Genomic DNA, 27,872 nt, shown 5'->3' with positions numbered 1-27,872 from the left:
TATCAGTGTGGGTGTTTCCAATTTGTAGTTTAGTCATTTTCCATGGGATCAGGGACACTTTGAATAATTTGTTTAATGTTGTTAATTGCTGTGGCAACATTCCTAATTTTCCGTTGCTCTGAAACCCACGGAACCCAGTCACAATAGTGTAATGTGTTTTAAATCCGTGTATCATTCGTTCATTCGTTTTTTCAATATAAAACCAAAAACAACAGTTTTCTTCGTTATTTGTCTCCAAAACCAAAATGAAAAAAACGGATAATGATTCGTTTTTTCAGTTTTCGATTTTGTGTTTAAATGAAGAATGGAAAAAACGGATAACGGCCGTTTCCCGTTTACGTGACTTCCGTGACTGCGATGCCGGACTTTTGCACCGGGTACGGACTGATCCGGGACCAGACCGGGACCAGACCAGGACCAGACCGGGACTGGGGCGGACTCCAAGCTTTGACTCTGAGCCTCCGCGGGGTCCGAGCCTCAGCTTCGAGCTCCGGCCCTGCCGTGGGCTCTGAGCCTCCGATCTGGTCTCGGTCTTGTCTCGGTCTTGTCTCGGTCTTGTCTCGGTCTTGTCTCGGTCTTGTCTCTGTCTTGTCTCTGTCTTGTCTCGGTCTCAGGCCCGCTGTGGTCCCGGTCTGGTCCCGGACCTGGTCCATTTGAACCAAAAGCTCTTAGTTGGGTTCGTTTTCGTTTGTGTGAAAGCGTCAGTTGGATGCTTTGCACCACCTCGGAACCAGCCGTGGTTCTTGAACGCGGAGGACTGGAGCAGCCCGTCCGGACCTGTAGTCCACAGCGCATTCTCACTTTCCCCACACGGAACCAGCGCGGAGACGATGACACGGAACCGCTCGGACCACTGGTTTCGGTCTCAGTCCCGCTCTGGTCCCGCTGTGGTCCCGGTCTCAGTCCCGCTCTGGTCTCGGTCTGGTCTCAGACCTGGATCAGTCCTAGTTCAGTCCGTACCCGGTGCAAAAGTCCGGCATCGCAGTCATGGAAGTCACATAAACGGGAAACGGCCGTTATCCGTTTTTTCCATTCTTCATTTAAACACAAAATCGAAAACTGAAAAAACGAATCATTATCCGTTTTTTCATTTTGGTTTTGGAGACGAATAACGAAGAAAACTGTTGTTTTTTCATTTTCTTATTTTTGGTTTTATATTGAAAAATGAATGAACGAATGATACATGGATTGTTTTAAATTATTATGAATCGTGGTTCTAATTTTACATCGTTCTGAAACTCATGGATATTTTGCGTCTTCGTGGGTTTCAGCTTCATGTTATCTGCGACATTTTGAGAACCTGTTCCCATTCAAACTATAAAATAATGTGCAAATAATTGCTAATCGCTATGGCAATGGTCCTACTTTTGCATCATTCTGAAACCCAGGGATGTTTTGCCTCTTTGTGGGTTTCAGCTACATGTGAGCTGTAACGTTTTGTGTTCTCACTTCCATTCAAAAAGTATGAACATTTTTTTAATCTGTTAATCACTATGGCAACGGTCCTAATTTTCCATCAATCTGAAACCCTTGGATATTTGGCTTCTTCATAGGTTTCATATTCATGTCATCTGTGACATTTTGAGAACCTGTTCCCATTCAAAATATAAAATAATGTGTTTTAAATTGCTAATCGCTATGGCAGCGGTCCAACTTTTGCATCATTCTGAAACCCAGGGATGTTTTGCCTCTTCTTAGGTTTCAGCTTCCTGTTATCCGTGACATTTAGAGGACTTGTTCCCATCTAAAATATAAAATAATCTGTTTTAAATTATAAATCGCTATGGCAACGGACCCAATTTTCTATCAATCATCGATATTTGGCTTCTTCATAGGTTTCAAATTCATGTTATCTGTGACATTTTGAGGACTTGTTCCCATCCAGAATTTAAAATAATGTGTTTTAAATTGTTAATCGCTATGGCAACGGTCCAACTTTTGCATCATTCTTAAACCCTTGGATGTTTTGCACAATCTTTTGACAAATGAGCCTTTCTCATAGTCTTGTTCAAAATTGCAGAAGGGACGCAACTGGATGGAAATTTGAATTATTTTCGAATTTGAAACAAAAAATAAGCCAACTGTTTTGTATTCCCAGGGTAGAAATGTCATTAGTTTGATATTCTGTGACAAAGGTTGGACTATTTTCTCCCCTCAGTATTGTATTTGATCTTCTCTTGAGCGGTTTCATTTGTCAAACCCTCCTTATTTTTCATATTTTGTGTTATTCTGAGGCTCATCCCGCGTTCTTTTTCTGTTGAAATCACATTCTGTTCTACTTCCCCTCCACCTTTATCCATTGAGTGTGTTTATTGACAAACTTTTAAAGGGTCTATAGAAGCTTACATTGATCTTATGAGTGTTAAACTGTGAAAGTATAAAGTACGCAAAGTAACTGGTACAAGGGATGGGAGTTTATAAGCTGCTTCTTCTTACTTCCTTTCAAGCTTAATTTGTGATTGCATTTTAAATATGTGAGCTTTCACCATGTCAATATTGTGTAACATGTAACTACTGTCATAAGCTCGAGATTTAAATCAGTTAATCAGTTGGTTTCCTTCACAGCAGCACTTTGAGGATGATGACCGGATGGTGCCCAGTGCTCCGACTCTGGTGGCTCCTCAGCGCTCAGACAGTTTTGACCAGGCCTTACAGTAAGTCTCACACAAACATGATGTAACAATAACTGAAATATCGTGATATCGTATTGTCCAGGTTTTCACAATAATAAAAAAAAATTACAAGTCTCTTTGCTTAAATGAAGAGTTATGGTGCAGCAATACACGCATCCAGAATCTCAGACTTCCGGTCATTGCGCAATGCATACTGGGAAGGATTTTCCGAAAAAGTGAGCATCAAACCGCCATGTTTGATTTCCCAGTGGGATGCGTCTATTGACAAAGCCGACCTTTTGAAGTCTTTTGAACCATATCGCTTTTGTTTCTGGTTCTGATATTGTCATATTTTAGTTTTGGGATTCGGACATTGTTAATTGTTAATTATTATTATTGTTAATTGTTGGATGTCCTAACAGCGGAAAAAGGCTCGATTTGTATGCGAACTTCATAGATGCAAAAGGGAATCAGATCTGTGTGACTGCAAACCCCTGTAGAAACTGTTTCCCTTCCCAATGGAATTGAAAAATAGTGAAAGGTGAAGGCGATGGGCAGTACTGATCCACGGGAAGGACGAAAAAGGAAACTTTGACTGCCTAAATCATCCCAAGTTTGCAGCGAACATTTTGTATGTGGAGCACCATCCGAGAAGTCCGAGATTCTTGATGCGTGTATACCTAAAAAAGACAGAGGGAACTACATAGACCATGATCCTTTGCTCCATTTCAGTTTAGACTACAAGAAGAACTAACAGTTTTAAGCATTTTTAAGTCTTAGTTCTTTGGATTTAGTCTTGTAAAGGCATTTTAAAGGAAGAGAAAAAGTAGAATATTAACAATTTTATTAGCCTCCACAAAATATCGCAATATCGTACCGTGCGATGTATATCGTGAAAATATCATACCGAGAGATTTGGATATTATTACATCCGTAAGCATGAACCTGCCCACCATATCGTGAGCTTTCCCACGATATCGCAATAAATATCGTACAGTGACAATATTTTATCGTGAGACTTGGATCTCGCTACACTCCTAACAAACACAATCATCTTTCACAAATTATTAAATAGATTTTTTAGTAAGGTGCAATTATTTTTAAAGCTTTCATTTTCCATATTCCTATTATATTATCAAGATCTATAATGTGTTCAATTGGATTTAAAAAAAATCTTTTAAATTAATTTGTCATTGCTCGTGTGTGCTCTGGTCGTCTTCTGTCAGACTAAAGCTGGCACACTGTCAGTCAGCAGTAACGTAGATCGCCTCTAGTGGCGTTAAGTGAGAATACTGGTCTAATTACAAATGGTAGCTTTAAAACTTTCAAAAATATAGAAATAAAAAAGAAACTTGTTCAACCCTGCTTCAAAAAAGTTAATTTATTATAGTTATGAAAAGTTTAAGAACAGTTTTCAATCTTTTCCAGGTCCCCTCAAGTTGCAGGTGTCCCCCGCTTTAGATTTGGGATGACGGAAGAGGTCCCTCAGGCCAGCACCTCCACTCACTCCGACCTGGGAGAGCTCGCATCACAAGGAGGTACTGCACTGTTCAGGGAATGTGTTCCTCAAAAAAAAAAAAAAAAACATATACAAAAATGACCTGCTCACTTTGTTTTGATCTTCTCAGGTCTTGGGATGTTTGCTGAAGAAGAGTCTGGAGGTCGTAGTGTCCCAACCACTCCACTACAGGTCACAGCACCAGGTAATGGCTTATATACATGTGAAACAGCATAAAGGTACACTGTGTAACTTTTCTGGAACTCTTCTGGTCTCTTTGCAGATGTTGTTGCTTTGAATGGAATAGAGCTGCAACATCAAATCAAAATCATAATTTGCAGTTTTTAAGTACCATAATTTCCTCAACAAATGGCAAAACATTCAGTCTTATTCTGCGTAAAAACTGCTAACCCTAGGCTAGAATGTTCCACAGTAGGGCATTTAAATACTTCACCTGCTTGTCTCCATGGAGGTAAAGTTACAGGTAAAGTTGTAGGTCTGATCTGTGGAGAGGGTGTGTTTTTCAAGGTGCTTTTAAGGAAATAATAACACATATAATTAAATAAAAGATGGATAAATTTAATGTGATATTGTGGAACATTCCGGGCAAAGCAACATGGAGATTAGCCTGTGGTAGAACCTCCTCCTGAAAAGTCACATAGTGCACCTTTAAAAGAAGTGCTGATAGATTTGTATTGACTTGTTTCTTTGCCCTGTTTGTACAATGGCAGCCTTTTCCGAAATCGCTCCCTCGGACTCCACAGAGCACGCCTCCCAGTCTGTTCCCATGGTAACCACGTCCACACAAGGGCTGGTGTCAGGGACAGGTGCGGCAGGAGAGGAGAGAGACGACTTCCTGGAGCCTGACACTGACAGGTGAGTAGTGCCATCTGAGTTTTGGACATATTTTAAAGACACATTTGTGTATCCATTGACTGCCTGGTATTTCATGTTATCATAATTCTATCAAAAATATTTCATATTTAACGTTGATTTTTAGATTCATTTTCTGAACTCTTTATTTTTTTAAATTTTACCTTATATTCTACTGCTGCCTTAGCTATCTTTATGACAAAAAAACCCAACATCTTTCGTAGGTCCAGTGTGGAGGCGTCAGGAGAGCCGGTGGTGTCCCAGGCAGAAGCAACAGAGTCCAGTCAAACGTCGGGCACAGGCAGCCTCCCCTCCACCAGCCAAGAGCCCTCCTCCAGCAGCACAGGCCCCAACAGACCAGGTACACACAGTGGGACGTCTCCAACTTTTTTTTTTTATTCTCAAACCCCAGTTTTATAAGACTCATACTTCAATGACACTTTTCCTGTCCCCTTTGTTGTTGTTCAGATACGAGCAGTGCCAGAGCCAGACCCTCTCGCTCTGGTCCCAGTCGACAGCTGCAGCGCTGGTCTGAGGGCAGAGGCGGCCGCATGAAGAGAGGTAACACACACACACATACACACACACACATACACACACTATCTCAGTGTTTCCCAAACTTTTTTCTGGGGAATATTTTAAATTCACAAATCTTAACGACCCAAGTCAATAGGCATTATTTGTAAATCACAAAATACATTTGTGACCATTATTAATTATTAATGAGGATATTTTATTGTTGACTGAGTGATCGTGTCTCTCAGAACAATTAGTATTACCGTAATTTTCGAATTATAAGACGCATTAAGCAAAACAGACGACACTTGAGACTTTTTTATTTCCTACGAGGAGAACTCAAATATACATTGAGGAATAATGTGTTTAATGCAGCTTTGCACACATTTGTTTACATTTTACAAACCACATGGCTCATTTGCATAAACTATAAATGATTTAAAAAAAAAAAAAAAAACAGCTCGCTCCTTGTGTGCTGATGCGGTCAGCTTCTGTCAGACTAAAGAACAAGACTCAGTGGAATATATAAAAATCAGTCTGAGGTCAGTAAGCACAACCAGAATTAATACATAAGGCACACTGTTGATTTTTCATAAAATTTTATAATACATTTTAATTTTAATACAGTAATCAGTGTTTCCCACAGAAAATTGGTTAGGCAAGGCGCTGCTGCCGAACAAGTGAGGAGCAGGGGGTGCACGGAGATTCCATGCACAATGCAGACCCCAAAAAAATCTCTTGCGACCCACCTGAGGGTCTCAACCCAGTCTTTGGGAAACGGTGCACTGTCTTCTATGTAGTACTTGATTTGTTTTGTCCCAATACAGACATTGTAAAAGGACCACTGTGTCTATGTTGTCTGTAACTACTGATAGTGCTTTTATTGTCCGTGAACCAGGAAGTAAGGCTGGTGCACTGTTAAAAAATGCAGTAGTCTTGTATAACGCTTTTCCAGGTAGCATGTTGGATGTAGCATTACCATGGCAACAAAGCTCTCCTCTGTCCTGAGAAAGTTGTGTAAAGCGCTTGTAAACTCAATGAAGTGAATAATTACAGCGCGTTACGAAAGTGAGGAATACGTTTAGACTACTGTAAACAGTTTAAAATGAACTAGTTTTGCCATTTTCTGCATAAGAACTGATAATCGTGGTCTAGAATGTTCCACAGTACGGCATTTAACTTAAATTGACATCCATGGAGAGAAGCAGGGGAAGTTGGGGGTGAAGTCGCAGGGCAGATCTGTGGAGAGAGGAGTGTTTTTAAGGTACTTTTGAGCAATAAAGTACATACATGCAAATACATGCAAGTTAAGTTCAATGTCATACTGTGGAACATTCCAGGCAAAGCAACTTTTTAATCATCTCACTTTGAAGACCTGTATTCCAGTTGTATTTTTTGTAACAAACAGAACAGAAACGAGCCATTCTTTCAAAACTTTTATTTTAGTGCAGTTCACAACACTCGACATACAAATATTGATCATTTTGACATTTTATTCCAACAGGTCAGGCCTTTGCTCGAGGTTTATACAGACGATGAGACGCCTCTTGGTGAAGACTTGAATCACATTTTCCTCTGTGGAGTCCAGCTCTTCTGTTCAGTTATGAAGTGATCAAAATTGTGTTGGTTTAGTTTTATACTTAAATTACCTTTTGTAACGAGTGTCCATTCCCAAAAATGTTTTATCAAAATTGTAATAAACAATAAAAATGTAAAAATCAAAGCTGTCATTGTGATTTGGAGACTTTCTTTGGACATTTGAAGATTTCGTTGCTTTGAGGGGATGCACCGGGTTTAGGTGTGGCAATAACTGGTCTCTCGCCTTCTATCTGTATTTTGTAGGATTTAGCTGCAAAAAAAAGAATAAAAAAATATGTTAGAAAATAAACAACGGCTCTTTGCGATGTAGGCCTGTTACAATAATTACTATTTAGACTTCAATAGACTTTTTGTCACTTCTTCTGGACATATAATCAAAATGAACTTTATACGAAATCCCGTTAAAACAGAAATTACAATGCGTGGCAAAGAAATGAGCAATTAGATAATTTTCCCAAATCGTTCAGCCTTACTGTTTATATTTCCTCACACTTTAAACTTGATTGTTGTGACAGTCGTACACTGGTGTATGTACTAAACTTCATAGGATTTGTAGAACTGTCTGTATTTTAAATGCAGCTCCACCCAAAATGACTTAAACATCTGCTCGTACACATCCACCCAGACGCAGACACCAGTGGAGCTTTTATTGGTCTCTTCACACAAGTTTAAACAAATACTTTTCCACTCTACCAGATCTGCAACAAGTAATCAGAATAATTGTGATGACTATTAAAATAATCACATTCCGGTTTGTGGGAGGGATTTTTTGTGTATTTTTTTGGGTTTTTTTTTTATTTTTGTTTTTGTTTGGCATAGTTAAAAAAATAAAATAAAATAAAGAAAAATAATATTCTGATCATTGTATGTCAACAAAGCCAGTGACATTAAATCGAAATGTCAAAAAACGTGTAATTTTCATCAGTATTACATTTTGTGAATAGAATGTTCTCTCACAAAGGTCATATCAACCTTTTAAATCTAAATTTTAAATCTTACTGTATGGAAATAATTGTTCCATTAGATTTTTTATTTATATACAATTTTTTAACTCTGAAAAAAGATATTTGAATTATTTTTATTTAGAATTTTTGTTGCTGAAATTTTAAGTATACTTTTCAATATGTTTCAAATTCAAAATAAAAAAAATCACCTCTTAAATATTCAGCACAAATATTTTCAAGCCCTCAAATTCAGTCAAATCTTGGATCTTTGCTGCAAATCTTTTTCACTACGAATTTTACACTCAATTTTTTTTTACTGAAAAAAGATATTTAAATTATTTTTATTCTGAATGTTAGTTGCTGAAATTTTAAGTATGCTTTTTCAATATGTTTCAAATTCAAAATAAAAAAATTCACCTTTTAAATACTAAAATATTTTTAAGCCTCAAATTCAGTCAAATCTTGGATCTTTGCTGCAATTTTTTTATGCTCTGAATTTTGACTGTTGAATTTCTTTTTTCAGAGTTAAAAAATTCTAAGTGAGAAATTCAGCGTTTTTTTTTTATTCAAAGTCTAATGTCACAAATTATCTTCCGTATTTAACCAGCTGACTGAATTGAAAAAAATATTACGAGTTATGAAACAAAGAGATAGTTTCAAGCCTACATACAAATCCATGTATCAAATTCAAATCCAGATTCTGTGCTCAGTGAGTTTACTCACATCTGGAGAAGACGTAGTAGCTGTATCCCTCTGGCTCTCTCTTGTTGGGGATGGACACGGCTGCAGTGATGGTTGTGGGGAAACCTCTCCATGACGTCTTGTAGCTTATGGACGGCCCCAACCCTGACAAAACAACTTCATTTTATAATCTTTTACATCCAACTGTATTTTAAAGGTCCACTATGTCCACTTTTCTGGTGCGTGATCTACCGGTCTACAAGTTATTGCTTTGCCTGGAATGTTCCGTGGAATGGCATTAAAGTGCATATGACCGGTTAGATGACTCATTTCATTAAAACACATTTAACATCATTCCATTTAAGATTTTAATACAAATTTGATATTTTCTTCCCCAGTTTGGTCATTTATTATGTTTAAATTTTCACTTTCTGGTTGGAAATCATGACATCACCCTAGGGAATTCTATAACCGTTACCTAGCATCCATTTAGTTCGTAGACGAGGCCAAAACCCCTCTAGTATACACAGAAATTATGATTTGACAAATACAAATATAAAAAAAAAAGATTTATTTTGTTGAAATCATGTCTAAACTGTCAGAAAAAAAAAAAGTTTCTTGTGTGTAAACTGTGCTGAACGTTTGAGACTCAACATATATTTAAACTTTTCTTCACAATCTGTTTCTTGGTTGGTTTAAAACTATATTTTATATTTACAGCAGATATAATCCCACCAAATTAAGTCAAAATGATTCAGTCATAAGCACTTTAAACTTCTATCTTGTATTCATTCAATTACAGCTGATTTTATGATCTTGAACAAAATGCGTCTGTAACTTTCTAGCGTCACCTTGCAGATAAGTCTGTCATACTACGTTCGATTGATCAGCCAAAACCACCCACATGGACAAACTTTACAAAGACATGTGGGTTTGGAACAGTATCCTCCAGGGATGGGACAAGATCTCACGAGACAAGATTGTGCACACATAAGGAAAATGATCTTGTGAAATTTTTTGAATCTCTGAATTTACCTTTGGTTTGGACAAAAAAAGAGTTAAGAGCTGGTGAGTTATACAATCTGAGAAGGAAGCTGTAGTTCCAAAAAGTAGTACTACAATGAGCACGAAAGTATTACATAAAATAAATTAAGCCAGCATTGTGCAGGGTTCCCACTTTTTTTTCCTGACAAAATTTCAAAACTTTTCCATGATTTTTCATGACCTAAAGTGAATTTTCCATGACTTTACGGCACCTACATGTGAAGAATTGATCAGACTTTTAGGGCTAAATATGAACTGTTAACCCTTTCCATTCACCTTATGGTTTTGGATTATAGTATTTAACATTTAAAATACTGTCAGTGCATTTAGTGTCGTCTCTTTTAAACAAAAGTCGCAGCTGTTCGGAAATAATCATAATAGCCTGAGAACTTAACAGAAAGCTGTAGTTGCGTGAAAGAGATACTAAAACTCCATGACTTTTCCAGGCCTGGAAAAAAGCATTTTCAATTTCTATGACTTTTCCAGGATTTCTATGATGTGGGAACCCTGATTGTGAATTGGACTGTACTACTTATTTATTTACAAATTCAAATCCAAATTTGGATTATGTCAACACCTCATCTTGTTTTGTTCTCATGGATCCAGTCTCGTGATGTGTCTCGTCTCGTGAAAGTTGTGTCTCGTCCCACCCCAAGTATCCTCTGTGAGTTCAGACATGCGTGACTGACAGGTGGATTAACCAATCAGAGAAACGCATGCTCCATAAAGGGAATAACACTGAGGACTGAGAAACAGCACAGATTTCTGCTGAATCAACATTGTGTTACAAATTATTGGATGTGGTCGGACCATCCCAAGTTAGAGAGGTGTCTGTCACGCTCTATGGTTCCATTTCAGACCCTTCTGGATTTGAATAGAATGTAAAAGAGACTGGCTGGTCCGTGCTATGCACAATAGCAAAATCACCACTGAAGAATACATCTGTGAACTCAAGAATAATATGTGTCTTACCTGAAACTACAGAGACTTGTCGAGCTATCCTGTTCCGATGTGTGTAAACTGCCAAATGGACTCTCCTCCCACATGACGGGTTGGTCCCAGACTGGTATGAATATCTCTGAACAGTGCCACCTTAGATATGGAAGTCATGTTAGTACCGTATAATAAAAGCATCATATTAAAGTGGGACTAAACACCCAAACTCCAAACTCAACTACATTTCAAAGTGGACTAGAGCATGAGAGAAAAGAGGGCCGGGGTCTGGATATGTGACGAACAGTGACACTGGTCTTTTGTACTCTTCCTACTCTATTTTTTATTTGGAAATAGTCATCAAACTAGATAGATTTGCAGCTTTGTGTTCAAAAACTGAGTGTGTTCTGCCTCCAGGGGCCACTGCAATTTCAAGTACTACGTGACATCACACAGGACTGCCCTGATTAGAGCCAGGCATCTGTGATTATAACCAACTGAGTCTGAAATGTGGATACCAGTTAGACCAAACCTGGGCATTGTCCTTTGGTTGATTCTGACTAGTTCCTTTAAGATCATTTAAACATATTTTATCATTTTACCTCATGCATGGACCAAAGCTACACAGCTTTTATTTTGGAGGTGTTTTTTAAATAACATTTTTTGTGAGGCAGCTTCACTTTTTCATTGCTTAGTCATAACATAAATTCTTCCCAGTCTTACCAGCGTGTCAGAACAATGACCTGTACTGCTTTTTAAAAAGAAATACAATTTTGGCCTCCACAATATTTTCTGGTTCTCATGTGGCTCCATGGAAAAAATAATTGCCAACCCCTGCGTTATAACAGTTACAAGCCGTGTCTCAATTCTCTTTCCTTGATTCCCCTCCTCAGTCATCTATCAATCAAATGTGTCATATTAAGTGGCATCCCAAAGAAAACCACACTTTATTGGTCTCAGTGAGGTGTTTATATTTGCTATCCTCCCTGTGACTTCTCTGTGGGCGGGACTTCCTCACCCATTTCCTGCAGAATCTAGGAGAGGAATCAAGGAAGAGAGGAAAAATTAATATCCAGAACCCCTCCGCCCTCTCGCTCCCATTTAGTCCTCCAGGTATTGCCCAGTTTAGCAGCTCTGTTTGAAATGTGGTTGTGGCTGGAGTTTGGGTGTTTAGTCCCACTTTAAATCTTCATTACAGACATTCTCATTTCACCTCTTTTGAAGAAATAAACCGACTCCTCTCTGCGGTTGTACTGAGGCACAGACAAAGCAGCTGTGACCTGGCCTCTGAGTCCATGAAAACCAGTGTCTATGCGTTCGGGATATCCAGGATCCAAAACGGCATTTTCATATCTCCAGTACAGAGGGCCCTGCACACACACAAGTCATAGAAGTAAGATGAATATATCCATCCATATCAATCAATATAGTGCAATAAAAGCAAATAAAAACGACACTACAAAAATAGGGAGCGAGATCATTCAGATCATAATACCAATCTGAGACCTAAAAAATACGTGAAACCATTTTAGAAGCACAATTTTCACATTCTAATTCTACCTTTTCTCTAAATATATAAAATGTTTTATCTCAGTTTGTCTCACATTAACTTAAAGGTAAAGTATGTACCAAAGAGAATGTTTGGTGAAAAGGGGAAAGATGTTATTGCCCTTCTTCCTACAGGATTTGGTGCATTACATACGTCATGGCCAAACAGCAGAGATTGGTTAAATAAGAAAAAGTACCCGCCTACCATCGAGCGAACGAATCCTAATGCTGCGAGATCAGACGGTTTCCACAAAGTGAAACCGGCTGATGAATCAGGCTAGAAGAATATAGCCACAGGGACAACATTTCCATGGAAATGACCAAATAAGTGCCATGTTTTTGGGCTAAAAAGTTACATACTGTGGTTTTAAAGGGCCAATACTACACAAAAATATTATAAAATAGATCAGAACTCCATAGATTTAAACTCCATACACCTTCACCGTCATTCATTTGGATAATTTTAGCCCTGGAATTGCCAATCTTTACTGGATTTAAGGTAAAAGGCAGCTGTTCACTTGAAAACTACAGCTGCATGACATCACAAAGTGCAACAGAGCTTTGACCTTTGGAGATGTAGGCAGATTAATAATAAAAGGCAACTCAAACATGTGAAAGAAATGGTATGTTTTTGAGGAGGTAACATTTTAGCATGGCTTAAAGCACACAAGAGTCAATTTTGTCCTTCAGTCCTTGAGGAATGAAAGAAAATAATAAATAATGTCAATAATGGGCTCTGTGCACAACAATAGCTCACTCACTGTGTTATACAAAAATGCACTAAAATTGAATTGAATTTCTAAGTGTATTTACCTTGAAAATGTAAGTCTTGCCCTGGCAGTTGCAGCGTGTGAAAACAGTATCTATAGGAGACGGGATGCCCCACACTTGAGTGATGCTTTGAGCTGGACCTGGGATTCGGTTTCTGTCCAAAACCCAGAAGTAGTGACCTGAGCAAAGACAACGGTTTAGTTTTAATCATGTCTTATTTATTACTTTAACAGACCACAACTTAAAATGCATATGACAGGTTACACTACACATTAAATTTTAATTTTTTTTGTAAATTTTGAAATATAATTATCTTGTCATCCCTCATTTGACAGTTTTGGAGAAAAGTATCTTATAATTTTACAACCTGGTTGGACATGGGCAGCAAATGTGACAAACGTAAAGGTAATTCCATAACTGTTACCTAGCAACTATAATATTAACAAGGGCTGAAGCTTGTCTAATTTATATAAGAGGTATTATCTATCACATAAAAATATATGACAACAGATATATTTTTGATAAATGAAGGTTTAATTTGCCAGAAAGATGTGTTCTTGATGCAGAAATTAAGCATTGTTGCTGTAGAAAATAATCATTCAAAACAAAATGTATTTTTGGATGGTCTCAAAATATCACCTTTAAACAGGAAGCTGAAACTCTTATATAGATGAAGGGATACCTTTTAGAACTCTGATCTACCTCTTCCTTTGATTTTTAAACATGTTTTTTGCAGTTTTTCTTCACAAACTGCCCCTGAACCGATGTAAAACTATGATTAAAAACTATGATAAATATGTACCACATATACTATCCAACCAAACACTGAAAGAATTAGAAAAAAACAAATCCTGTCCTATGCACTTTAGCCACACCCACCTCTGAACACCACCACTGTCCCGTTACTAAGCGCCGTGACTCCACTGATGGGACGACCACTGCACAGGTTCATGTCATTGCTGTCATCTGAAAACAACACATCATATTATTACTATGAGACCTGTTTGTCTGCATCTTCAAACTTTTATTATTAAGTTTTGGGTGGAACATGTGATTCTTATTCCTGAGAGTCTTTATATTTTGAGTTTAAAGGTTCTATATTACACAAAAAATACTCTCGCCATGTTAGAATGTTCTTGCCTCCTCTTAAACATGAACCCGCGTTTTTCTCTCAAACAGAAAACGCTCTGTTCCACCTTATGATCTCATGTGGCGATACAGGAAGCGCTCCACTGTGTTTTTAAACTCTATAATCCTTCACTAGAATCAACTGGATGAGTTCTGTCCTAGAATTGCCAATTTCTACTGAACTAAAGGTAAAAGGTAACTTCATTTAGAGATGTAGGAAAACTAGTAATAAGGGGTTACTCAAACAAGTGTGAATGAAACAAAACACAGCTCCAGGTTTGTTTTTGAGGAGGAAACAAGATTATAACATAGCATAATATGGGCCCTACAACATTGCACATGATATTTCACATATTTTCTTGCTTACCTGCGGGGTACTCTGTTGAATCACTGAGTCCATTGAGCACAGGTTTGTTGTTAGGATCCAGTGCTGGTTCAAGGGGCTTTTCCGGTTTGGGTTTTACCAGGTCTGGTTTGGAAGTGGGTGCAGCTGTTGAACTTTGAGTAACATCTGGTACTTTAACTGTAGTTGCGTCTACTTCTTCTGGGTTCTTAGCATCTAGACCTGGTTCAGTGGGCGTTTCCAGGTTGTTTTTTTCCGGGTCTGGTTTGGACGTGGGAGCAGCTGTTGAAATTTCAATCACATCTTGTACTTTAACTGTAGTTGCGTCTACTTCTTCTGGGTTCTCAGTATCCAGGCCTGGTTCAGCTGGCTTTTCTGGGTCTGGTTTGGAAGTGGGTGCAGCTGTTGAAATTTCAGTCCCATCTGGTACTTTAGCTGTAGTTGCATCTACTTCTTCTACATTCTCAGAATCCGGGACTTGTTCAATGGGCTTTTCCGGGTCTGGTTTGGAAGTAGGAGCGGCTGTTGCGTCTACTTCCTCTGAATTTGCTGAAGACACTATACTCACGTCTCCCACTTCTAACGGAGCTAAAGTAGAAGGATTTGAGCTTGCTGTGGTAATTTCTGGTGTTGCAGTAGTTTCCTCGTTGATTGTTGTTGGTACAGTGGTAGTTGCGTCTGTCTTGTCTACTACAGTGGATGCAGAGTGAATAGTTGCAGTGGATTCTTCTGATTCAGGAATTAAAGGGACGGTTTCAGGCATTTCAGAAGGAGGTACAGATGGAGCGCTTGTTGGGTTTTCATTCATCTGTGCAAGAGCAGTTTGGGCTGTAGTAGTTTGCTGATCTGTGGGGAGAGTAGCCACTTCTGTTGGTGGTTGACTGGACAAAAGCTCGGCCTCTGTGGATTCTGGAGCATTGGTGGAGTCATCAGCATCTAGAGGCAAGAAGCAAGGATAAAAAAATGGATAATCACAATATATATTTTTTTTAATTATTATTATTTAATGTTAATGTATTTTTGTATCTATTTATTACATCTACATCTACATTGGCAAAATCGCACATTGTATGATCATAAACATTCAGGTTATGTTCACGCTTCATCACATCAAACTTAGTACAAAACGGGGACTACATTCTGCACTAATCCTGGACTAGACCAGAACTAACCCAGGACTGGAACAGGACCAAACCAGATCTAGCATCTGGACTAAACAAGGGCAAGTGTAAGTAAGTACTAAAAAGTATAAGCATACTAGGCTAACAATAAAAAGACTGCTTAAAGATTATTTATAAACAATAAATAAAGATTAAACAAGGAGCAGTGCATTACTTCATAAATGTAAGTGCATACTGCAACAACGTCAACTAATAACTTCTCAATAGCATGTAATAATAAATATACTTTAATTAGCCTTAACAAAGCCTCAACCAAGAACTTAAATCATTATGAACAAATAGTTTATCAAGAACTACTAAATCTTTAATTACTAAGTTAATGAAAGAGCCTGTACTTGATTTTTTTCATGTATTGGAGCAAGATTTGCCTTGCCTCTGTGACGATATATTGTATAAGCAGCTCTTTGTCCTGTCTGCATCTAATTATTATATTATTATAGTGCTTTATTGTCTGGGAATCAGGAAGTGTGCTGTTAGCATGCTAGTTGTTCATGGGCAGAATGATTAGGATGCTCTGAATGCATAAGGTAAGTGAGGAATAACTTTGGAGCACTGCAAATTGTTTAAAATGAACTAGTTTTGTTTATCAGGTTTTGAAGATGGTAAAAATCAAGTACAGCATCTTTAAGTAGATACTAAGCCTGAATCATTCTTAATAAATCTCAAGATGTATGTAAAATCCCTCCGTTGCCATTTTTTTTCAGTGTCATAATTGAGACAGCTAATTCTAAGGCGGCGCATCCCCCTCAGGTAACCTGGCTGCCCTATGCCCTGGTTCTGGTGCTTTCTTCTGCACTGTCTTCTGGCTTCTGTGACATCTAAGGTTAAAGCGTAAATGATTCCTCTTCTCTACTAACCTCCTAGCATCCTTTTACAGCTTTCTTACCAGTTCAGCGGTGGTTGGCTCGTAGTTGTTTTCAAGGAGTATATAAAATCCCTCAGTAGTCATTGTTATCTCATCCTATTTGTTCATTATGTATTAAATCTGTGCTCGTGTTTTATTATGAAACTAGAACGTTGTGAATAAACTGACCTGGCTCGGTGCCTTCATTTATATCTGAAGTTCCCAATGGCTCCTCTGTGGCCTCAGGTGAAGGATCTGTGAGAAAAGTTAGAGGAGATCAGCTTAAATATAAGAGTTAAACAGCTGTGACTACTACTACTACTACTACTACTACTACTACTACTACTACTACTACTACTACTACTACTACTACTACTACTACTACTACTACTACTATCTTTGCCTGGAATGTTCTACAGTATGCTATTAGCTTTTCTATCTTTTTAAATTCAGTTACAGGTGTTTTTACTGCCTCTCTTGCTTATCTTTTTATGTCAATATCATTTGTCAATATGCCAATTTCAGACCCTTCATCTAGGACAGAGGTCACCAAACTTTTTTCTCTGGGGGCCACATTATCGCTCCTGACTGTGATGGGGGCCGGGGTCGGGCAGGCTGTTTAACAGAATTGTATGACCCTGACTCCGCAAATTATATTCTTTAAAAACCGCCATATTTTTTTTACATATCAGACAAACTGCACTGTCTTTACACTGAACAAAAAAATAATTGGTCATCCACTGTTTTTTGAAAACTTGGCACTCTCCGTCAAGTTTTCATACTTTATCATGTTTAATCTCGAGCTTGTCAGGTGATGAAAATTCGGTGGCAAATGTAAATATGTCATATAATTATTTAAATATAAATATAAATACTTCATATACATGAAAAAAATCAATAAAATACAAGATGCAGACGTGTTATTTTTTGCCAAAAAGTTATATAACAAAAAAAAGGACAAAACCACTTTTGAGGATTGCTTCATAGGATCAGTTCAAGTGGTGGGGGTCAGAGGGCCTGGGGGGCCGGTCAAAGGGGCATGGAGGGTCGGAGTCGACCTGCGGGCCTTAGTTTGATGACTCCTGATCTAGTATGTTACATAGTGCCTCTTTAACTACAAGCTGGCCAGCAATTCTCACTTCTACTTTTGGAAGCTGGGCCACATGGCATTATCAGTCTGGTGTTAGTCAGGTTACTTTAGTTGTCAAAATGCAGATGTTTTGCCCTGGTTCATGATACATATCTTTGTAATTACTGGGCCTATCCACACGAAACAAAAACTACCACAATATTCAACAGCCCAACAAACAAGGAGAATGTTGTGAATGATCTGACCTGGATCGTTGCCTTCACTATGTTGGATTCCTAATATCTCCTCTTTGGCTTCATTATGACTTAAGTCTTTGTTCATGTTTTTTTAAGGCTAATTAAGGTGTAGTTCTTATAAAGTGGTACCAAACGTCCATATAAAAGTACCTGTATTGGCAGTCACTTCTGTAGCGCTGGGGGTCACAGTGGTAGGGCTCTGTGTCGTTTCCTCTTTGAGTGCAGTGGTTGTTGTTATCGTCTCTGGGAGTATTTCAAAGCCGTCCAGGTCGGGCAGAGGAGGTCTAGTGGTGTAGTCCTCCTGTGCGTCTGAGGGGGTGGAGCCAAAGCCGCTAGTGCCCTCTGTAGGTGGGCTGGGGTCCGGACCCTCCAACTCTCCTACCTGTTTAGAGGCTGCAGATGTAAGAAGACAAAGGGTTAAGTCACAGTTAAGTCATAGTTAGTTATCATAGCAAAAGTGAACTATTTACCACTATCAGGGTCATCGTTTGGGTAAGATGTAGGGTTTACAGTCGGCACGAAGTTGTCAGCTGCGGTAAATAAACAGTTACAGTTAACAGCCATACCATCTTGACAATCATGATCAGGTCTTGAAAGTTAAGCAAGGCTGGGTTTTGTTATTTGAATTGGAGACCACTGGGAATAACAGGTGCCACAGTGGTTACAGTCATTGTGTCCTTGGCCAACACACTTCACCTACTTCGCCTAGTATGAATGGTAAATATAGAGCTTTTCCACCTTTAAGGCATTCAAATCGCTTTACATTAAGGAACCAGTCACCCATTCACACATAGTCCAATGAGATTCATTTGGTCTTCCGATATTTTATGTTATTAGGTTCGTATCAGGCTTGTTTCATACCTGACAGTTTCGACTGCTCACTAGAGGTCTTCCTCAGGTCATCCTGCCTCCACCAGTAGGAAGACAGCGCCAAAACCTGTTTAAATCAGCTGACCAGACACGTCACAGCAACATCACGTGACCACTCTGAGGAAGATCGCTAGTGAGCAGTCGAAACTGTATGAAACTGTATGTATGTATGAATCAGGTATGAAACAAAACTCTAGGTCTGAAAAAAGAACCTAATAACATTCACACATACATTCACACATACATTCACACACCAGTGTATGTAGACACTGGGAGCGAAGTGGGACTTGCCCAAGGACACAATGATAGTATTCATCTGTGGGAGCTGAAATCACGCCTCCAACCTGTAGGTCATTGGATCTCACCGCTCAACCAATTATGTTTATGACGAGAGAGGGTTTTGAACTGCCAACGTTCGGATCAGTGGACGAACACTCCAACTCCAACACTACCAACTAAACTCCAGTCGAATGTGGTGTGTGTGAAACGCTCTGACCCTGACTCCCATTGGCTTACGTGGAAAAACTGTCACCTCTCTCTCTGTAACTGTGTAGTGAGCCTCATCATGTTAGTCTTAAAATGCTCGTACTATGATCCTGGTGTTTTTATTTCACTATTTTGTTTGTTTAAAAAATCCTGTTCCTAATATGAGTCTTGGCTCCAAATTCGCCCTTGTAACTGCATCACGAGCTTCATTTGACTGGAGCCGACCGCTATGGGTGACGTCACTTTGTTTTTTTATGTTTTTAACAAACTTTTCAGGAACAAATTCAGCAACGTAAATATTTGAACAGCGAGTGCTAATATTACGGTGATGACAATTCTTCCACATAAACTGTAGTAAATTTCAAAATGTCAGGTCTAGCATTAAATAAAGGAGGAAATATCATGTAATGTATTCCTATTCCACACTTTAATTCGGATTTAACAGTTTTTTTCTACTATTGGAGTTGGACTGTGTTAAGCGTCATGTTTGGCTGTGCACTGAGTTTCTCTTGGTTTTGAATCTTTGCCTGTTTCCTCCCCCACTCTGTTTCTGTTGACGTTTGTACTCTGCTCTTTCAGGACAAACTGTGTCCCTAAACAAACTCTGTTGTTTAAAGCTGCATTATGGAACTTTTTGGCTGGGGGTCCACTTGCTTGTTGCTCTGCCTGGAGTACGACATTAAAACAGCTTTTCTTTATAGCTTACAAATACCTAGAAAAACAGGCATTCTGACTGTGAGTGGGGTTGCCTCTCCACAGATCTGACCTGTAACTTGGTTTGGTTTGGTCACCATGAAGATAGAAAGGTTTAATGCTATACTGTGAAACACTCCAGACAAAGCAACAACATCTCCATGGAGAAAAGCATTTGATGGACCCTCCACCAGGAAAGATTAAAATTTTAAACAGCTGATATTTTGACCTGGTTTATGTACAAATCTCTCTAATTACTGGGCCTATTCACATGAAACAAAAGCTACAACAATGTTCAACAACCCCAAAATCATGCACAAAAGTTAAAATCCTGCTCTGTAAAGTATGGACGTAGAATGTTGTGAATGAACTGACCTGGAACGTTGCCTTCACTATCCTGGGTTTCTAACGACTCCTCTGTGGTCACAGGTGGAAGATCTGTGAGAAGAGAGTTATAAGAGTTAAACAACTCTGAACAAAGTGAACCATCATTATGTTCTGTGTACCTGTGGACTTTTTCTCAACATTATTGTCACATGAGTCTGGCTTCACTGGAGCATCTCCTTCTACTTCTTCTGTGGCGTTTATTAGGACAAAATACATATATTCATCATAATTCACTGATGCAGATTACTGCATGCAATGGTAGCTGCACATACTAGTGCACACCACAGGGAAAGATGAGGTTATGAATTGTTAATTGTTAACTACATAATACTACTGTTTCCCATGCACTTTTGATGTAGTCATGGTGGTGTTTGACAGATGAGAGAGGTGAGGCTGATTTGAACATGCAGCCATGCTTTCTCTGAATGTAACATCATGTCTCACAATCACAGTTGTCTGTAGTTTAGTACAGTCCACTGATTCTTCACAGAAATTAACAGCACTCCAGGGCCGCACAATTAATCTAATAGAGTACAATTATGTGAATATTATGTGCCCAGATTAATTTGCACTGAGAAAGTTGAACATCAAAATCAAAACGATAATAAAGCCCCATAGTCTATGAAAATGAACAATACAGTATAAATATATTTGTAAAATATTCTTGCAGTAATACTGTTTTTGATGAAAACCTCTTGTGTCCTCACACAAAAACTCTATTCACTTCTGTGTTCTAAACCAGTGCTTGACTAAACTGAAAGAATAATGGGCAGATCAGTTGAATAATAAAATGATGGTTAGTTCAAACTGTTATGAATGTGTGATGATGTACTAAAGGTTTGACCTGTTCACACCGACATGAACAAATGCATGTGACAGACTGATAGACCACAGTGTGAACAGTCTGCAACTGATACTTTGCAGTAGCATCATGGGGGGGTTCTGCATGTATGTCTATGGCGTAATGGTCAGCGGAAACCATGATAAGACAATACACACATTACCAAACACTGCCAAAGTTAAAACAGTTTGAAAATTAAAAAATACAAAGTAATTTGAGTAACAGAAGTTCAGACCGAGCAGTGCCACCAGCTAGCTTCACACCCAGGTAATGCTGACGATATCAGCTGCAAAGTATCAGTCCCATGTCCATGTCATTATTATGGACATGTACATGCTCATAGTGAGCTCCACCTTCACATGCTGACGCTGCTGCTTGTGCCCTACCTGTCTCAGTACAGTGGTCATTGTAGTCTGAACAGCATTTCTTGTATTTCGTACAGTCTGAGTCACAGTCACACGTCCGACCGCGCTTGAACGTCTCACCACAGCGCCCCCTACATGAGTTTTCTGAAATCACAAACGCACATGGATTTGTTATGCTAGGTTTAAAAGAAACAACAGAGACCTCAAAAATGTAAAACTATAACATTTCCGAAAAAGCAATCCAAGCATTAAAAAAATTCTAATTTAAGAAAGCCTAACCAAAGCTTTTAAAGTTACATTATGTAACTTTTCAGTTAGGGGTCTCCTGCTTGTTTCTATGGATGTGTCATTGCTCTGCCTGGAATGTTCCACAGTGTGACATTTAACAGCTCTACCTTACCTGTCACCAATCACAAGTGGTTTTATAGCTCAAAAATACCCAAACAACAAGCATTCTGACTGTGAGCAGAGTCGCCTCTCCACATAATCTGACCTATAACTTGGTCTGGTTTGGTCTCCATGAAGTTTTATACTATACTGTGATTCAATCCAAATAATACAACATTTCCATGGAGATGAACATTTGAGATGAACCTCAAAATGCTCTGTTCCACCTTGTGATGTCATGAATGTGTAGTTTTGAAGTTAACAGCTACCTTTTAACTTTAGGAGCATTACCAGATGACATCACAAGGTGGAATAGAGGGTCTTCTGTTTTCTGAGAGAAAAACTCAACCTAAATATGATGGATTTGTGTGTTAAACACACAATGTGAAAGAAAAAAACACAACTCTAGGTATGTTTTTGATAAGGAAACAACATTATAACATAGATCAGAAAATAGTGTATTATTAGGCCCTTTAATAAACAATTCCTTCATTATGGATTAAGTTAATGTTTTTAAGGCTAATTAAGGTATAGTTAGTAGACAGTGCTATCAATACTCTGTAACTATAACATAAGGACAGGTCTTACTGGAGGTACAGAGCCTCTCATAGTCTTTGCAGCACTCTCCATAGAGCAGACAGTTGTAGTCACACTGACACGTGTAGCCTCTGTAGTAGCCCTGGCCACAGCGACCTTTGCAACTCTCTGGAAACACAAACAAATATTGATCAGTGAAAACCTGCTAGATGCCATGTTGCAACATTCTGTAATTTGTGATTCCTGTATAAAGTTATTTAAATACTGGTTGATTTTTTTTATTTTATTTGACAAAACAAAAATAGCATAACAGAAAATTAAATACAAAACAAAAAGACCAAAAGTTTCAAAAGACTTAAGCTTGTAATTATGAAAAAATGGATTTGCCATTTCTCAGATAAAATTATATCTTTTTTTTTTTTTTTTTTTTGTATAATTTGTGAATTAATACTTACCCTGAGCCTCAGTGAATGCCCAGGTACAAGCCAGCAAAAAAACAGTTAGTCCAAATGAAGACATCCTTAGTCTGAAAATACAAGAATCCAATTTGTCATAGTTCTTTACATCATAATTTGTTTCTCACTATTGTTTTATCTTAAAGGTACATTGTGGAACTTTTCTGGGGGAGGCACCGCCAAGTGCTTTTCTCCATGGAAATGTTATTGCTTTAAACTTTTCTATCTTCATCTTCAGACCAAACCAGAACAATTTACAGGTCAAAACTGTGAAGAAACAGAATGCCTGTTTTTCTAGGTATGAGTTGACTTATAAAACCACTGTAATTGCATAAATGTAAGGTAGAACTGTTTAATGTCATACTGTGGAACATTGCAATGACATCTTCATGGAAACAAGCAGGTGACGGACCCTTCACCAGAAAAGTTACACAATAAATGAATGAATAAAGTTGCACTAGGAAACTTTTCTGGCGGAGAGCAGTTCACATTTCACCATGGTATGGTATTACACTTTTATTTTAAGACAAGCAAGTTATAAGTCAGATCTGTGGAGAGGCAATCCCAGTCATAGAGTGAATGAATGCAAGAATTTTTCTTTTTGCTGTACTGTTGCAGGAAAAGCAATCAATGAGTTTCAGAATGATGAAAAATTAGGACCCGATGCTGTAGCAATTAACAATTTAAAACAACATATTATATATTTGTATAGTAAAAAGTCCTCAAAATGTCACCTATAGCAGGAAGCTGAAAGCCACAGATTGCAATTATATGGAGACAAGCAGGTGGCTAACCCCTACTAGAAAAGTTGCTTAGCACACCAACTATAATGAAAATACTGACAGAGAGATGATGTTACCTGGCTGTAGTCTTGTGTGTGAATGTGCTGCCCTTTGCTCCTGCACTCTCTTTAAAAGGTCTGACAGGTCTGGTCCCGGGTTTATGTTATTAGCTGTGTCCAGTCTGTAGACTTAAAGACTCTGTGATGTCATAAGGAAAAGGGAGGCTCCTCAGACATTGGAAGCAGCTGGAAGTCTGTCAACAGCAGTTAGAGCCTGGCAGACGCTGACATCACTCTACCTCAAAATGGAAAAATACATCAAATGTTTTTGGTCCTGTCACAAAGCGGATACTGCAGATCAATACACCCACTCGCAATCAAGGCCATTCCCAGATATTATGTAACTCAAAGCAGTGACGGTGTTGTGGGTAAGTTTGGGGTTATATTTCAATGTCTCTCACATGTAACTGCTCTAGTGGAGGGTCCATCACCTGCTTGTGTCCATGGAAATGTTATTGCTTTGTCTTGAATCTTCCACAGTATAAATTAATACAGTATATCATGAGGCAGAGAAACAGGTTACAGCACTACAGAAGGCATTATTGTGTTTTTGTGCAATAAAAACACCTGTAATGAATACATGTTAGGTGGATATGTTTAATGTCATACCATGGAACATTCCAGGCATACCAATAACCTCTCTATAGAGACAAGTAGACAAGTAGGTAGCGGACCTTCCCCATAGAGACAAGCTACTGCCGGATCCTCCTCTGCTGTCCCTGGACATACAGTTATAATAAAGGTAATATCAGGCTGGGGCCCTGTGATGGAGCTACAGTATATCTCCAGTTACAACACGTAGATGGGTTAACAGAAGGACAGACTGTTAGAAATTTTGTTCACATTCCCTGTAAGAAGATCCAGTCCTACTGAAACTAATCTGAAACTTGCTGTGCTCAATGTCAGATCTTTATGTAACAAATCATATTTAATTAATCCAATCCAATCCACTTTATTTCTATAGCACATTGCACAAACAAACAGTTTGCAAAGTGCTGCACAAATACATAATAACAACAACAATAAGATGATAAAATAAACTACTAAAATAATACGAGTCTTAAAATAACAAAACCAATAAAATAAAATAAAAACAAAATCATAGAATAGAAATAAATAAACCAATAAATAAATTAAATCAGTAAAACCAATAAAAAACACATACAAATAAATTTAAAAACACAGACACACAATTAATGATTTTATTTCTTCTTTTAATCTTGACTTTATGTTCTTAACCGAAACATGGCTTGACAAAAACAAAGGTAATGCAGTGCTAGTGGAATCAGCCCCTCCCAATTTCAAATTTGAATCTGAAACACGAGCAAACAAAAAAAGTGGAGGGGTGTGTGCATTTTTTAGAGATCATTTGGTTACACACAAGTTTTCATTTGGGGCGTTTTCTGAGTATGTCCATTTCAAAATGGAGCTAAAACAATCACCCTCCATACTTAATCCTAAGTATTTTTGTGCCTTATTTGACACACGTCTTTAGCTAATTAAATTAGTTTAAATGTAAAATAAAAAATAAGTGATATAAAATTAGACTATGTTACTTTTCTCGTTTCCTGGCATGTTCCACAGTATAACATTAAGCCTGTCTATTTCCTTAGAGACAAACAGGTTGATGACACCAAATGGGCTAAGTCGCAGGTCAATTCTCCAAAGTAAAAAAGCATGTTTTTTAGACACTGTTGTGCAACTCTCTTATTGAATCACAGTTAGATAGTTGTGGAACTTTCCAAGAAAACAATATGAAGACAAGCAGGCGACACACCCTCCTCTGGAAAAGTTACATAGTGCATCATTAAATGCAATCTATTTTAAAAAGGTAAACCATGTCTTTTTCTCTCACATGACTAGCTCTCTAGTAACTAGACTTCCCTCAGAAAATTAGATTTTATAAAGCTGGCAAATAAACTGGAGTTAACAGTGATAAGATAATGTGAATGAAAGCAGATTAAGGACTTTTTTCACAATAACTGCAATACTAATTTTACATTGTTACATACCTAACAGGAAGCTACCAATTCATTTAGAAATGAATAAGATTTGTAGACATGATGATTTTGTCTGAGAATTTTCCCAAATGATTTCATCTAAGTGAAGTTAGTCAAATGCTCAAAATGAATTGACCATGGTGTGTATACAGACTATAAATATGAAAATAGTAAAACTTTTATAACACCCTATGGTATAACAAACAGTGGGTCAGAAGTCTATCGTCACATTACTTGAATTATTTCAAAAAGTCAGTTACTGTATATGCATCATCATTTGTATATAGTATAACACTATTCTAAAAATACAATCAAAAATATATTCATAAAATCTCCTTAATTAAAATCCATACGTCAGTTTCCTGCCACAAATATTTTCCACAGTAACATGAACCACTGTCTGCCATAACATAGCACTCTGCCATTTTACAGTCACTTAAGAGAAAAAACAGTGACTTATGGACATCACTGTGGTTATCTTGGCTCTGCTCTGTGTTTAAAGTGAGTAATACTGAAGTGTTTTCAAGATTGGCGATGGAAAATATGTGTTTATGAACATATGAAAAGCAAAGGGACATTCAAATAAAAAATAGGAGTGCAGAATTAATTAGACATCAAGTCAAATCAAGATCCTGCTGTTTTAATTAATGATCTCAGGTCTTTTTAATGGAGAAGTCTACAGCCAATCCTCTGTCAGTAAAAGCTTTTTTTTTAATGTATTTATTTTGGACACGTAAAGATTTACATTCTTATACAATGGAACATATAACATAAGTGAAATCATAATAGAAATGAAAATAACCACAACAAAAAAGGAGTGGGAAGAAGAAAACTTTGGAGCAGAGTTCAGACTATTTTCTGTGTTAATTTGCACTAAAAATCCAGTTTATGTTCATTAAAAGTTTATATATATCGCCTGGAATGTTCCACAGTATGGCATTACACTTGTTTATCTCTACGGAGCAGCAAACCCACACATAGTAAGAATGAAAGTTTTTAGTTCAATAACAACCCATGTTATTGAGAAAATGCAAGATGGATACGTTTAATGCCATACTGGGACATTCCAGACAAAACAACATCTTCACGGAGACAGTAGGTCTCACACAAAATTACCCACCTTTAAATGAACATATTGTTTTAAATGAAAAAAAGATAACATCTTTTCAGTGCCCAATCTTGTCTCAGACTCTAAAGTAAGCATGGCCAGGTCTGTTAAGTAACTGTATGGGAGCCTGCTGAAAACTGTTGTTGTGTCTTTAGGCAAAATACTACTACTACACTGCCTAGTTAGTATGAATGTGGTGTCAGCGTGAGTGGTGGCGGTGGCTGAAGGGGCTGATGGTGCAAATTGGCAGCCTCGCTTCTGTAGTCTGCCCCAGGACAACTGTGGTAATAGGATCTTAGCACCAAAGAGTGTGGAGTGAATGAATATAGCAATATGAAACACTTTGGGTGTATTGAAATGCACTAAATAAATAGCTTTCCTGACATATCAATAACATCTCCATGGAGACAGGTAGACAAGTAGGTAGCAGACCCTCCACCACACCAGAAAAGTTGCACAGTGCCCCTTTAATGGGAGAAAGAGTGAGTTGATCAGACATATAAAAGCTTTCTCCATTACATAAGCTGAGGTCCAGGTGTGGCTGAGCGGTCAGACATGCTGTGTTGACTAACTATAGCATCACAGCGGTATTGCTCCATCTTGTCCCAGCAGAGCGTTCATTAGTGCTGTTATGTTAAAGCTGAGATGATAACAGGATTTGAACCAGCAACCGCAGCACAAACACAGACACAACTTCCTCTGCTGGAGCTGTGCGAAAACCACAATTTTATTTATAATCACATCACAGTCAAAGCAGAATTTATCAAGAGAGTGTAACTTTGTCTAATAAACAAAGTGGAAATAAGTATAGCTGGCATGAGTAGGTTTTTAAAGTGGGGTTAGAGCGCCTCCTTGTGGATAGTTTCAGGATATATGATGAGACGCTATTCTATTTTGTATTTTAAATCAGGCTTACCTCAAATCATTGCACGGAAAATACGGAAACCTACTTCAACAACATACAGAAACTTGGATTATGGCGTGTTATATTGTATTGTTATGTCCAAACCAATACACCTGTGAGGATGTGGCCAAAATAAAGTTAATTTAAAAAAAAACAA

The 27,872-nt window shown here is 38.0% G+C and overlaps 2 protein-coding genes across 2 annotated transcripts in view; one reads left to right on the top strand and one right to left on the bottom strand.

Annotated features, from left to right (window-relative positions):
* The window catches only part of tprb (translocated promoter region b, nuclear basket protein), a 39,181-nt gene extending 31,959 nt beyond the window's left edge, over nt 1-7,222 (top strand). Inside the window, 7 exon segments of the mRNA XM_055164640.1 lie at nt 2,566-2,654; nt 4,041-4,150; nt 4,241-4,315; nt 4,842-4,986; nt 5,208-5,344; nt 5,452-5,544; nt 7,004-7,222. Coding sequence (XP_055020615.1) covers nt 2,566-2,654; nt 4,041-4,150; nt 4,241-4,315; nt 4,842-4,986; nt 5,208-5,344; nt 5,452-5,544; nt 7,004-7,038 — 684 coding nt within the window. The 3' untranslated portion in view covers nt 7,039-7,222.
* prg4b (proteoglycan 4b) lies at nt 7,210-23,994 on the bottom strand. Its single transcript, XM_020933403.2, has 15 exons — nt 23,722-23,994; nt 22,863-22,933; nt 22,459-22,575; nt 21,505-21,627; nt 20,266-20,328; nt 18,312-18,371; nt 17,992-18,234; nt 16,705-16,770; nt 14,515-15,426; nt 13,899-13,985; nt 13,062-13,198; nt 11,914-12,070; nt 10,740-10,859; nt 8,766-8,888; nt 7,210-7,348 (listed from the first exon to the last, which is right to left on the bottom strand). Exons 2-15 carry the CDS (start codon nt 22,924-22,926, stop codon nt 7,227-7,229), a joined length of 2,394 nt encoding a protein of 797 aa, XP_020789062.2. The 5' UTR covers nt 22,927-22,933; nt 23,722-23,994; the 3' UTR covers nt 7,210-7,226.
* Between the last annotated feature and the right edge of the window lie 3,878 nt (nt 23,995-27,872).

This window comes from Boleophthalmus pectinirostris, unplaced genomic scaffold (genome assembly GCF_026225935.1).
Source record: "Boleophthalmus pectinirostris isolate CB_2022bp ecotype Guang Dong unplaced genomic scaffold, ASM2622593v1 HiC_scaffold_7, whole genome shotgun sequence".
In the NCBI taxonomy this organism is placed as follows: Eukaryota; Metazoa; Chordata; class Actinopteri; order Gobiiformes; family Gobiidae; genus Boleophthalmus; species Boleophthalmus pectinirostris.
The sequence above is the reverse complement of the archived record's forward strand: the minus strand, read 5'-3'. Positions and strand labels throughout refer to the sequence as shown.

Bases quoted from the DNA above. Each gene is read 5' to 3' on its own strand.
- prg4b (XM_020933403.2), bottom strand. From the start codon at position 22,926: ATGTCTTCATTTGGACTAACTGTTTTTTTGCTGGCTTGTACCTGGGCA. The intron at 20,329-21,504 runs GTAGGGCACAAG...CTCTTCTCACAG, and splicing joins TGACCACTGTACTGAGACAG to ATCTTCCACCTGTGACCACA. The intron at 13,986-14,514 runs GTAAGCAAGAAA...TGTTGTTTTCAG, and splicing joins TTCAACAGAGTACCCCGCAG to ATGACAGCAATGACATGAAC.